Below are 12,300 nucleotides of genomic sequence, written 5' to 3'. Positions count from 1 at the left end.
TACCCGTGTGTTTCTCAGAGTGGACGCCAGGGGGCAGAAGGAGCCCGTACACGGGGCAAGCCAGAAGGGCTTTCGGGCGCTGTCTGCCTTCAGGAGCCCAGCATCCCCAGCCTGCCGTGGGGCTGCTGTTATTTCTCCCCGAGGTCCCCTGAACAGACATCAGCCTGGGAACCTGTTTCCAGGTGCACGTCCTCAGCGGCCGTCTAAGGGACTCCCCCTAGGATCCCCTGACTGACCTGGGCCTTACAGGAAACCCCGGGGTCCAGAGCAAATTGCAGCACCCAGAGTGTGGTTATGGAGGTACAGACATGAGGGACTCGGGGTCTGCTCACAGCCACTTCCTGAGTTTCTGCTGAACCCCGGGCTCTGTTGCGCCTATCAGAGCTAGAGAGAGAGAAGGGACAATGTGAGATCTGCCCTTCAGGAGAGAGACCCTAGTGAACAGACAACCATGATTCCAGGTAGCGTGTCATGGTGGGGACGGCGGGCACCTGGGGCGCAGTGGTCAGGGGAGGAGGCCTTGGGCCACACCAGGAGACGTGCCCTGGTGGAGGGAGCCACACAGCACAAGGCCAGGCCCATCTCTGGCAGCCCGCAGCAGACACTGCCCCATCCCCGGGCCCCCTCCTCTCCAGAGCGTTTCCACCGGGACAAGGTCGTTCCTCAGCACTGAGATCAAAGGCTGTGAATTTGGGAAGACGCTTGACCAGAGAAACAGTAAATCAAGGACTTGAGGCTGCCTGTGTGCCGACCGCTGTCTTAAAGCCTGGGGACAGAACAGGAAACGGGACCCAGGCCCTGCCCTCTCTCTGGGTGGGGACCCATGTTTGGCCAGAGAAACTCAACAGCCTGTCTGGGGTCACAGAGACTCAGGGGAGAGACCAGCACCGGCAGCAAGGACGCTTGACATTGTATTTTTTAGACAGCTTTATTGAGATACAGTTCATATACCAAATAATCGACCCATTAAAATACAGTGTATTGCAGCTTATGTAACCATTGCCACTCTAATCATCCCCAAAAGAAACATCATGGCCAGTCACTCCCAAACCTCCGCCCCCCCAGCAACCACCACCGTGGCCTCTTGTGGCCTCTTGTGACTCACTTCTTCCATGTAGCATAGAACCCTCACTTTGCACGGGAGCCCCAGGCCACAGGAACCCGTCCAAATATAAATGAAACCAACTCGTGCTGTCTCGCAGACACATGGTGTAAATCAGGGCACGGCCACCCAGGCGCTGGCGCTGGTGGGAGGCCAGAGCTCACACAGCGGAGACCTGCCTCGGGTTTATTCCAGAGACCACTCCCCCCCCCCCCCCCCCATCATCTTCCTATCACTGCAGCTGCATGAGCCTTGGCCAGAGAAAATCTCATAGATTTTGCCCCCGGTGGGAAAACAGGAATCAAGACGTGTGAAAAGTCTACAGAATAGAAACTTCTAGTGCCCAACGAGCTCCCGGTGGTTGCTTTGCAATCAAGGCCGTAAATGCTGAGGTTGAGGTGTGGGGCGCCCAGTGGCCCCTGTGTCAACAGCAAGCCTTCCTGTCCAGCGGCTCCTTCCTGCCTGCGCTTGCTGGAATGTCCAGGCTCAGAATTGGTAGGTTACGGGCCACAGAAGCAGACCCAACCTCTCAACCTCTCAGAATTCTCAGTGCCCGATGGAAATAAGAATGCGAGAGACCGTTAATGGGACTTGAGGAGACCATGTGCAGAAGTGGCCGCCCCAGAGCCTACACACAGTAGGTCCTCATTCACCTTGATCCCACCCAGGCCTGTCTTGGGCTCTACCTACTCCCTCTCCACCAGCAGCTCCCAGCCAGAGCAAATGTACTGTGGCATCCGGAACGTGCCGTGCACAATTCTCTCCCATGCCTTTGGGATCTCCCACTTGATTTTTTATTTCTCTTTGGCCCACGGGTTATTTAAAAGTGTGATGATTAGTTTATAAATATTTTGGTATTTTCTTTTTTTTAAATGGTTTAATGTTTATTTCTGAGAGAAAGAGAGACAGAGACAGAGCATGAGCAGGGAAGGGGCAGAGACAAGTGGAGACACAGAATCTGAAACAGGCTCCAGGCTCCGAGCCGTCAGCACAAAGCCCGATGCAGGGCTTGAACACACGAGCCGTGAGATCATGCATGACCTGAGCTGAAGTCGGGGGTTTAACCGACTGAGCCACCCAGGCGCCCCAACATTTTGGTATTTTCTAGAGATCTATTCACTTTTTTTTTTTAATTTCTTTTCTAACGTTTAGTTTTGGGAGACAGAGAGATAGAGCGTGAGCAGGGGAGGGGCAGAGAGAGGGAGACACGGAATCCGAAGCAGGGTCCAGACTCCGAGCTGTCAGCACGGAGCCTGACGCGGGGCTCAAACTCATGAACTGTGAGATCATGACCTGAGCTGAAGTCGGCTGCTTGACCAACGGAGCCACACAGGTGCCCCGGAGATCTATTCACTTCTAATTTAAATCCATTGCAGGCAGAAAACCGACTTTGTATAACTTGAATCCTTTTAAATATGAGTGTTGCTTTTTTTTTTTTTTTAATGGCCTAGAAGATGGCCTACTGTGTATTATCCCAAGCGCACTCGAAAAAGACGGTTTGTTCTGCCATGGTCAGGTGGAGTGTTCCATAAGCGGCGGTTGGATTGAGTTAGTTGATGCTGTTCTTTGAGTCTTCGTTTCCCTACTGAGCTCCTGTCTTTTATTCCATCCCTGATTGAAATATACAACCATAATTGTGAATTCACCTATTTCGCCTTGCAATTCTACCACTTTTTGCTTCGTGTGTTTTGAAGCTCAGTCATTAGGGGCATCAGTGTCAGGACTGGCCCGTCCTCTTCATGCACTAACATCTTTATCATTAGGAAATTATCCCTGGCCACATCCCTTGATATAAAATGTATTTCGTCTGATATTAAGGCAGTCAATTCACCCTTCTTTTGACTCATGCTACCACGGTATATCTTTTTACATCCCTTGATTTTCAACCTATTTGTATCTTTACCTTTAAATGGTCTTTTCTTATAGGCATGATGGGGTTGGGTCAGCCTGACAATCTTTGCCTTTTAATTGGGATGTTTAGACTATTTACATTTAGTGGGCTTATTGATCAGGTAATGTTTGAGTCTGTCATCGTACTCTCTGTTTTCCATTTGTCCCATCTGGCTGTTGCTCCCTTCTCTCCAAGTGGAGACCTGGGGCAATTGTGGGGCTCACCTGACCCCAGGTCAGCCCTCGGTCCAATCGGAGCCAGGCAGACTTATGGACTTCACCTCGAATAAGTCCCAGCTTTCTGAATCCATAAAATGAGTGGTCCTCCACATGTGGAACATTCTGGCACTGGCCATGGTCAGAGAGGCTGGGGCCACTCCTTTGGGGCGCTGACTAGTTCACGATGCCGGGTGAAACTCATGCTCACAGCCTCTTCCCTAACACAGGTTATCAACAAATGCAGGGCATGTGGAAGACCCCTCCCCGCTCCTGGGGCCGACCACAGCCCCAGCCTTGCCCCGCTGCGACCTCAGACAGGGCGCCTAGCCTCCCTGGGCCTAGTTCCCTCCCCAAAATAAAGGCTCTGCCCAGAAGACCTTTAGGCCCTCTCGGCTTCCCTGACACTTTTTCTGATCTGCTTTTCCTCCCAGGTCCTCATCCCCACGACCCGATGCAGCTCCCACAAGGAGAACATCCAAGGCCAGCTCAAGGTCCGCACACCAGGCATCTACATGCTCATCTTCGACAACACCTTTTCCAGGTAGGGATGCTCGCTCATTAACATCCAGAACAACTCACCTGCCTCCTGGCCCCAAGAACAGAGGTGGACATTTAAAAGAGACTATTTAATTATCAGTAACTTACTATTAATAGTTTGTTTTGTTTTGTTTTTTACCTTAGACCCCTATACGGTGGTGGTTTAGGGTCTGTTATAGATTTTATAAAACACGGGCCAGTACTTACAGAGTCTTAGCTCGTGTCAGGTGGTTCTCGGCCCTCCACCCTTACGGACTCACTTACGCCCGGCAACACCCCCATGTCGGAGCGACCACCGTTCTCCTCACGGTGCTGCTAGGGGACTGAGGACCAGATGCGTAACAGAGTGACACTCCAGGTCACACAGCTGGCGGTGGTGAAGCCAGCTGGGAACCCAGAGGGCCTGCCTCCAGGCTCTGGACTCGACCGTATGCCCTCCTGCTTCTCGCGAGTGTCCAAGCTCCCACTGCCCAGCCCAGAGAAGGGGCTCAGTAGAAACAGTGGATGGTTGGATGGATGGATGGATGGATGGATGGATGGACGGACGGACAAGCAAGAGGGAAATGAAGGGCAGGACTAGAGCTTTGAGGAGGAGCCCCTGGGCCTTCTCAGCATGGCAGCGGGAGCAGCGTGTGCCATCTCTGGGAAGCACTACATCAAAGCACCAGATATGGGTCAGCAGTGAAGGGCTGGAGGGCAGGACGTTGGGAATGTAGGGACACGAGCTGGAGGGGCAGCCGAGGAAGGAAGTGGAGGAGAAGAGCACATTGGTTGGGCGTGTGCCATGCGCCAGGGCCCCACGTCCTGGAGACAGGAGACGGGGGTGGTTAAGGTTGCTGGCACACATCCCTTTTGTGTCTTCTGGCTTTGGCATAAGCCCTTGTCGGGGCCACCTTTTTTAGGAGACCTGCCTGACCAGCACCAGCCACATCCTCTGTGAGTGGGGCCCTGAGCTGGTGGCCACATCCCCCCCCACGGGGCACCCTTCCCAGCCCACTTGGCTTTTAGCAGAATGACTAGATAGCATATTCTAGAAGAGAGCCATACCACCCCTCACCACCTTCAGGCCCTGAACTCCAGGGCTTGTGGCCAAGGGCGTCCACACACGAGAGGCTAAGAGCATGAACTTTCCCCCCTTGCCCCCCTCCTTCCCCTCTCCTTCCCCTCCCCTGCCCCATGAACACACACGCACCTTGAATTAGCAGGACTCAGGGGCACAGGCCCAGCATTTCCAGAGAACGGCCTCCGGAGCTCCAAGTGACCGTGAGCCCCAGCCCCCTGCAGGGCAGCGGGATGGGGCAGCGGTCAGGCGAGTGGGTGCGGGTCCGCCAGGCGCGCGGGCCCTGCCCTTCCCTCTGTGGGCCTTAGCTGAGCCCCGCCTCCTGTGCGGTGGCCGTGAGCACAGATGCCACCTCGTGAGGATTCCCTGCGGGTTGTGGGCGCGGCGGAGGAGAGGCGCACTGAGGGTGGAACGCAGTCCTGTGCCCCAGGCAGGCTCCTAGTTACCGCTGGAGGCGGCCGTGCTGCTGTGACAAACCCTGGCCTGGTGCCCTTGCAGAGAGTTCTGAACCGTGGACGGCAGAACACGCTCAGGCGGCCGGGGGTGCTGAAACCCATGCTCCCCCAGAGACCTCTTCTCAGTGTCTGCTCTCTCCGCCCACCCCCTCCCCGTGCAGCCCCCCGCCGAGCAGCAACCCTGCGGCTTTTCTGCACCCACGCCCCAGGGCAGTCGGTGCTGACGTCCCAGGACCCCCCCCCCCCCCCGGACCCTTTGCCCGGGGAGAAGTCTGCCGGACAAACGGGGTGAGGGGCCCAGGCCTCCCTGCGGGGCCCCTCCCCACCCAGCCAGGTCACCGCAGCCCCCCGCAGAGGCCCCAGCGGCAGCCGCTGCCCTCGGGCTTCTGCGTCTGCGTGACACCCTCCTTTTCCACTTCTGTTTCCTCAGGTTTGTCTCCAAGAAAGTGTTTTATCACTTGACGGTTGACAGGCCTGTGATCTACGATGGAAGCGATTTCCCGTAGGCTCAAGCACCTGGTTTCACTTTATCCACAGGAAACACTACTCTTGCTCACCTGTCACATAAAGCACTAAAAAAAAAAAAAAAAAAAAAAAAAAAAGGCAGCGGCTCCAAAGCTGACGGGCCACCCCTCAGAGCTGCTCTGTCTGGAGCACCTTGTACTCAGAACTTCGCACCGTCACTCTGAGCCTCCATGGCTTTTAAGGGCTCAAGCACCGTTTCCCGTGATTAGGGACCCGACCATCCTCACACCCAAAGGGACACTCACTCTGCCAAAGGTTTAAACCCTCAGGAGACCATCGGCCTCTCCCGGAGCCACATCTGGCTCCAGGCCGCCCCCGTGGAGAGTTGCACAGGCCAGAGGCCATGATCCCAACTCGTGCCCGGGGAGAGAAAGGCCCCACTCTGCCCAGCAGGGGCCAGGCGTCCTGGGCGACCATGAGCCGGGATGTCCTGGCCAGACCCTGTTGAGTCCTCAGGCCGTGAGGCCCTTGGTCCTCCCAGGAAAAGGAGGCCACGGGGCCATCCTGAGAGTCAGGGCGCCTGGGGGGCCCCTCCGGCGACTCCCTCCAGCCTCTTCCCGTCATGCCTCTGTCCCTTCCTGCCCCAGTAAATTTGGGACTGCTTCAAACTCAACAGTTTTGGAGGGGCCTCGAGCTCCACTTTCTTCCTGGCTCTTCTGTCTGCAAAGTCCTGTCCTCGCGCAAAGCCCTTCACTCAGGCAGGCCCCTCAGCCACCCCCCTGAGGACGCGCACTGCGGCGCTGTCTCTGCACGGGCGGCTGAAGCCCCGAAGCCGGCTAACCCTGACAGCCTGACCGACAGGCAGCATCGCGCCTTGGCCCTTAGGACGCACTGTTCAGCTGATGGGCTCTTTGTATAAATAAGAGCTTCCGCCCCACCTTCAGACGTGTTTAGTAACGATCATAATCTGGGTAAGAACCACTTTCAAGACTCGGGGCCTTCTTAACAAAAGTCTTTGGTAACCCAAGCGTAACAGGCATCACTCACGAATCTGCTTTGACTTCACTCCTCGGCCCCCACTTGCCACCCGCCTGCTCCCCAGCACCCCGTTTGCCCACTTCCCGTGGCTCAGCCTACACTTGACCCCCAGGAGCCATCTCCCCTTGGGGCCGAGGAATCCTGTGTCCTTTTCCTGGAAGGACATAGCCTTCCCGCTGTCCGCGGCCCTCCTCTTCTCCCGCCGTACAGAGCTCACCTTCGATGGCCTCTTTGTGCCTGGTTCACAGAGGCCAGAGCCCGAAGTCGGAGCTCAGACACTTCCACAGGTGAGCGGGGCATCTGGAGCGGCCCCCTTCGGACAGGTCAGGGACCCCAGGCCACGTCCAGCACAGACCCCTAAGCTACCAGCCAGCAGAGAGGACTCGTGGGGCAGGGGTGGGGGAAGTAACCTCCATGATAGACTTGGAGCTGTCGCTTAACTGGGGACGTGGCTGCTTGCAGTCAGGTTGGGCAGGGCAAGGGGGTTGGTGAACAGAACCTTCCGGAGACATCAACCCAGAGAAAAGCCGAGCCTCTCGTGCTCTTTCCTTGGAGCGGCCGCCCACGGCAGAAAGCCACCGGGGTCTCTAGCATCTCCCAGTGGCCCAGGCCTTGACCGTGCTCACCGCCAAGGCAAGATGCGGCCGGGCTCCCAGAGACTCTCCCGAGCCCCACGCCTGCCCTCCCCGGTGTGCCACACGGCCTGAGGATGGTTCCAGAGTAAACCATGCCGCCTTTGAGCCCACCCTCTCCCCTGGAAAGGGTAATCAGAATTAGTGGCTGCCCGTAATAACAAAACCCACAAAAGAGAAGCCAGAGCGGTCTGGAGTCTTGTTCTGAGTGCTTTCCCAGGATGCCATGCTGACTGGCCAGCTGATGGTGCCCCCACCATCCTGTGCAGCTAATGGCTCCTGTGTTTCCTGAGAAAGGCCTGGAACATTCCATCCAAGCCCCCTCGTGAACCTCTGTCAGTCAGCCCGGCAGGGGCCCAACAACACGCGTAGCGCGCCCGGCTCTTGCGAAGCCAGCCCAGAGCTGCTGCTCCAGGAGCACAGGGGCCCCTGGTGGCGTGCAGTGCCCCCGCTCCGGAACGCTGACCCTGACCGCAGTTGTTCAGAGGGTCGCCCGATCCCCCGGCGGTCACGTCCCAGCTCCATATCCTATTTATTGTTTGTGCTGGACAGACTCTTCTCCCTCGTTACTTTGCAGCGTGAGCTCGAGTTTGCTGTGCGTTACGCAACTAGAGAGAACACGTTGGCCTGTTTCAGTGTGGCTTGTACGAATAGCTTTATTCTCATTTTAAACAGGTTCTCGACTTTTCTGAGGTTTGGGGGTGGGGGGAGTTTTCCAAAACCGCAGATGACAATGCAGAACAACCATTGAAGGTGGTAGCCCCAGCCAGGAGACTGAATGACACTAGAAATCATCAGGAGGAGACCTCCTTGGGACCCCAGATCACTATGCAAAACAAAACGAAACGCAACAAGAACCCAGAAGCCCCTGGATGGCCGGCTCTCTGAATAACAGTCGCTCACCCTGTAGTACTCCTGCCGGCTGCCTGGTCCACCTCTGGCTCAGAAGCCGCTTCCCCGCCAACCTTCCCCAAGGACACAGCCTCTAAGGCACGCCCGCCCATAGCAAGGAAGGGTGTCGGGATAAAGCATGGCCTCTGCAGAGCCCTCGTGGCTGGATCCCGCTGGCCTCCCGGTCACCTGGATCACGAGCAGGCAAAGAAATGCCCAAGAAGGAATCTGGAACTGAAACACCCCACCAGGCTTGAAAAGTAGAAAGGGAAAAAGCCACACGCTGCACCTGAAGAAGAAAGGGAATGGTTTTCCTGAACGCTTCCAGTTATCCCCTCGCCTAGGGTGGGGAAGTCATCCTAGACTCAGCGGAAAGGAAATCCCCATTTGGGAGTGAGATCTCAGCGCCTGCGTTTTACGCGAAACTGGTTAGGTGTCCGCTGAGTTTTAAAGTGTCTTTAGGAGTTTCATTTTTTAAGGCCCACCTTGGTACCCACACGTGAGAATCCCACCCTTGGCTCGGAGGTGTTGAGAATTAAGGCAGAGAGAAGCCATCCGTGATTCCAAGAACCAGGAGTCTTGCAGCAGAAACGAGCCAGCCAGCCAGGTTCGCAAAAACACTTAACCCCGAAAGGCACTTTTTAGTGGCGCCTTGGGTAAGTCTTTTCGTTGCGTTGTGATTCTTCCGAGGAAACGGGAATCATGCCTCTTCCCTTGTAATGGCTCTTGAAAAAATAGTGAAGTCTATCTTTAAATTTCGGGAGACATCGCTTCCTTAGACACAGGCTTCCTTAGAACCTTAGGATGAGTGTTATCCAGAGATGCCCCTGCCTCTGGGGGCTGGGCTGCACAGCGACGCCCAGGCCTTGGCTGGGCAGCTTCCAAATCAGAATTGCACTTTAATTGACTAACCCTCCATTCTCGAGGCCTTACGGGATAGTGGGTCTGGGGACCCATTGCGTTCTTACCTGCCAAAGAACTACCCAGGAGCACATCAAATTGCCAACACCCCACCTGCATGGCGGCGGCGGGGGGAGGTGAGAAACTTTTGTACCCCAAACATACTTCTTTATAGCATCTGCGGCACTGTTTGGAACTGTTTTCTTTTTAACCTCAGGATTGAAATAAAGCAAACACTATGACACAGGGAGTAGCGTCGTCTTTCTTTGCACCAGGACCCGAGGCGAGTGATGAAGTTACCCAAACCGGACCGGGGGTGTGGAGTCACCCTGCTGGGACATAGAGCATCGGCTTGTACCCCGGCTTTTTAGAAGGGCTCGAGCCACCAGATGCTCCGAGAGGTTTGCCGTGTGGCCTGGCATCTGGGTACTCCCACCCCCGCCAACCGTGAGGTTGAGGTCGGCGTTCAGGCCTGCTGGAGTCAAGGCATCCTTCCAACCCGGCTGCTCTCCGCCAGATGAGCAGAGAACACAATGGTGACCTACCAGGACGGTGTAGGGGAGGGGGGGAAGGTCACGGATGCCCTAAAACCATGCTCAGTTGGCCTGTGGTACAAAGCTGGGCAAAACCACAGGGCCACGGCAGCTGGCGGAGGAAGGAGTCACGTTCCCACCGTAACTTAACGCCTACTCCTGCTGAATCAGCAGAGACCTGACACAGACCCAGAAGGGGCGGGACCCCGTCACCCCTGGACTGGTCAGATGGAGTACACGCACCCCACACCCCACATCTGAGGATCACAGCCCCCCTTCCCTCCCTCTCCCTTCCTCCTCCAACCCTCCCCCGGCGCCCAGATTCTCATGTGGCCTCTTCTCTGATCAGTTACGCAGGAATAAGTTCTATTTTCTGTAACCGTAACCATGTTCTCCCTTGAGGGCAGGCACCGTGTTTCCTTCATCTCCTTCCTTTCAGCCCCACAGCGTCAAGCATCATGCCAGACACAGAAGCGCTCAGCAGTTACCGAGTCAATGAGGCCACCAGCCGGTCCCCGTGCTTGGTCAGCTCTGAGGCCATCGCCAATCCCATTGGCCAACTTGGCCAGGGACAGGAGCCCCTGTAGCCCCCATGGCACAGAAGGGCAAGCCTCCAGGAGGGGTTGTGGGGAGAATGGAGGTGAGCTGGTCTCTCGATCCTGCCCCCCCCCACCCCCTCTTGTGTTAGCGATGCCCTCAAGTCAAGCCTCTTACTGTCCCGCGAGCAGGTTGAAGGAATGGAAGATTGGTTTATCCAAATGCCCAAAACAATGCAGCGGGAGTTCTTGGGTACCAATCCCTCCAGAGACTTGGTGACCACATGGGCCTGGGGGCTGAAAGAGAACCAGCTGAGACACACGTAGCTGTGTCCCTGCCCCTGAGGCTGGGATCCGGGAGCCTCCATATCAAAATCCCCATTGCGCCGGGGCGCCTGGGTGGCTCAGTCGGTTGAGCGTCCGACTTCAGCTCAGGTCACGATCTCGCGGTCCGTGAGTTCGAGCCCCGCGTCAGGCTCTGGGCTGATGGCTCAGAGCCTGGAGCCTGCTTCCCATTCTGTGTCTCCCTCTCTCTTTGCCCCTCCCCCATTCATGCTCTGTCTCTCTCTGTCTCAAAAATAAAAAAAATGTTAAAAAAAAAAAACAAAAAAAACCAAAATCCCCATTGCGCCTAAACCACGGAGCAGCCCAAGATGACCAGAGTCTGCCCCAGATTCTCCAAGGCCCACATTCCATTCCAGGGATCTCGGCCTAGCTCAGGTCCCACAGGCTCCGTGGCACCTGCTGCTGCCTTGTCCCTTCTGGCCATGTTGCCCTGTGGCGCCCAGGTTCCCCAGGGGACTCAAAAGGAAACTCTCGGCAGGTCTGCCCTTTCGGTTTGAAGATGCGTGGGAAAAATCTGGTGAGGGGAGTTTGCCACCCACACAGATCGGTGAAACCTGTCACCCCAGATGAGAAAATGGACTTTTTTTTTGTTTGTTTGAGAGAGAACAGTTGAGCCGAAGCCATCAGAAGCCAGGCGGAGAGCACAGCTATCATGAAAGCCGTTCAAAGTGGGTTAGGGTTGACAGAAAGGTCAGCCTTCTGTGTTCCCCACACGGTGGTTTCTGGAGGAGGGTGAACCCGAGCACAAGTGTGATCGCCGGCCTCTGGGGTTTGATACCTGTACCCCCGTCCCTCCCCAGCCCCCCTCCCTACTCTCCCCCCCCCCCCCCCCCCCGCCGCGCTCTGCGGGAGGACGGGACCCTGGTGTGGTTTCCTCACACCTTCGGGCATGTATGGACTGCGGTTGTCTCAGACGCGGCAGCCCCATCCGAAGCCTGGAATGAACTGTCTTCTTTGCTAAAAAAGAAAAAAAAAAAAAAAGAACAAAGTCAGGCATCAGCAAACCCGGTGCACGTGAGCGTCCTTACCAAAAGGAAGGCCTCGGACCCAGACCAGGTGGGGCTTGCGGGCCTGTGGCTCCCTAGAATCACCAAAGGGAAGGCAATTTCAAGTCAGGAGGGCCTCCCTCGCTTTCTGCCGCGGAGGAAGCCTCCGGCTGAGCCACGAGGAGAGAAGGAAGTTTCCCGCAAGGGCCTGGATACCTGTCGGCCAGGTCGGTGGAACAGGTACTGTCTTCTTCCCAAGAGGAAGGAAGGGGTGAGGGGAGGGGAGACGGGGGGAGGTGGTGAGGAAAGAGAGGTACATGGGAGGGGCCTCCCAGAGGCCTCGGGGAGGGCCGGGCTGGAGTCTGGGTTAGCAGAACTCACCTTTCTCATCGGAGAAAATGGCAGCGTACGTGTGGCCAAGGCCAACCACCACATCCAGCGGAGGCAACATTTAAATAGAAGGAAGACCTGGACGGTTTGCCAAAAAGACACGGAAGGCAGTGGCTGGAGACACGGGAAAGGTAGTCGGGTTTGTTCCTGTGTCTCTGGGCTTGGCTTCAGGGCTTCCTATGCTCTCACAGAAAGGCCCCGAGGAGGGACGGCAGCCAGAGTCCTCCCCCCGCCGCCAGGCCTTTGCACAAGGGACGGGGTCCGTGTGTGGGACCAGAGGTCTTGGCAGGGACCGCCCTTCTCCACCAACAAGGACCCCCA

General features: G+C 56.4%; 1 protein-coding gene across 1 annotated transcript in view; it reads left to right on the top strand.

The window, feature by feature from the left end:
- Nucleotides 1–9,433, top strand: part of FYCO1 (FYVE and coiled-coil domain autophagy adaptor 1) — a 74,473-nt gene extending 65,040 nt beyond the window's left edge. Inside the window, exons 17-18 of the mRNA XM_049640317.1 lie at nt 3,643–3,752; nt 5,694–9,433. Of these exons, the coding sequence (XP_049496274.1) occupies nt 3,643–3,752; nt 5,694–5,769 (186 nt within the window). The 3' untranslated portion in view covers nt 5,770–9,433. The remainder of the gene's footprint in view (nt 1–3,642; nt 3,753–5,693) is intronic.
- The last annotated feature ends 2,867 nt before the right edge of the window (nt 9,434–12,300 follow it).

Source organism: Panthera uncia, chromosome A2 (genome assembly GCF_023721935.1).
Source record: "Panthera uncia isolate 11264 chromosome A2, Puncia_PCG_1.0, whole genome shotgun sequence".
NCBI lineage: Eukaryota > Metazoa > Chordata > Mammalia > Carnivora > Felidae > Panthera > Panthera uncia.
This window is presented reverse-complemented; position numbering and strand designations above follow the sequence as displayed.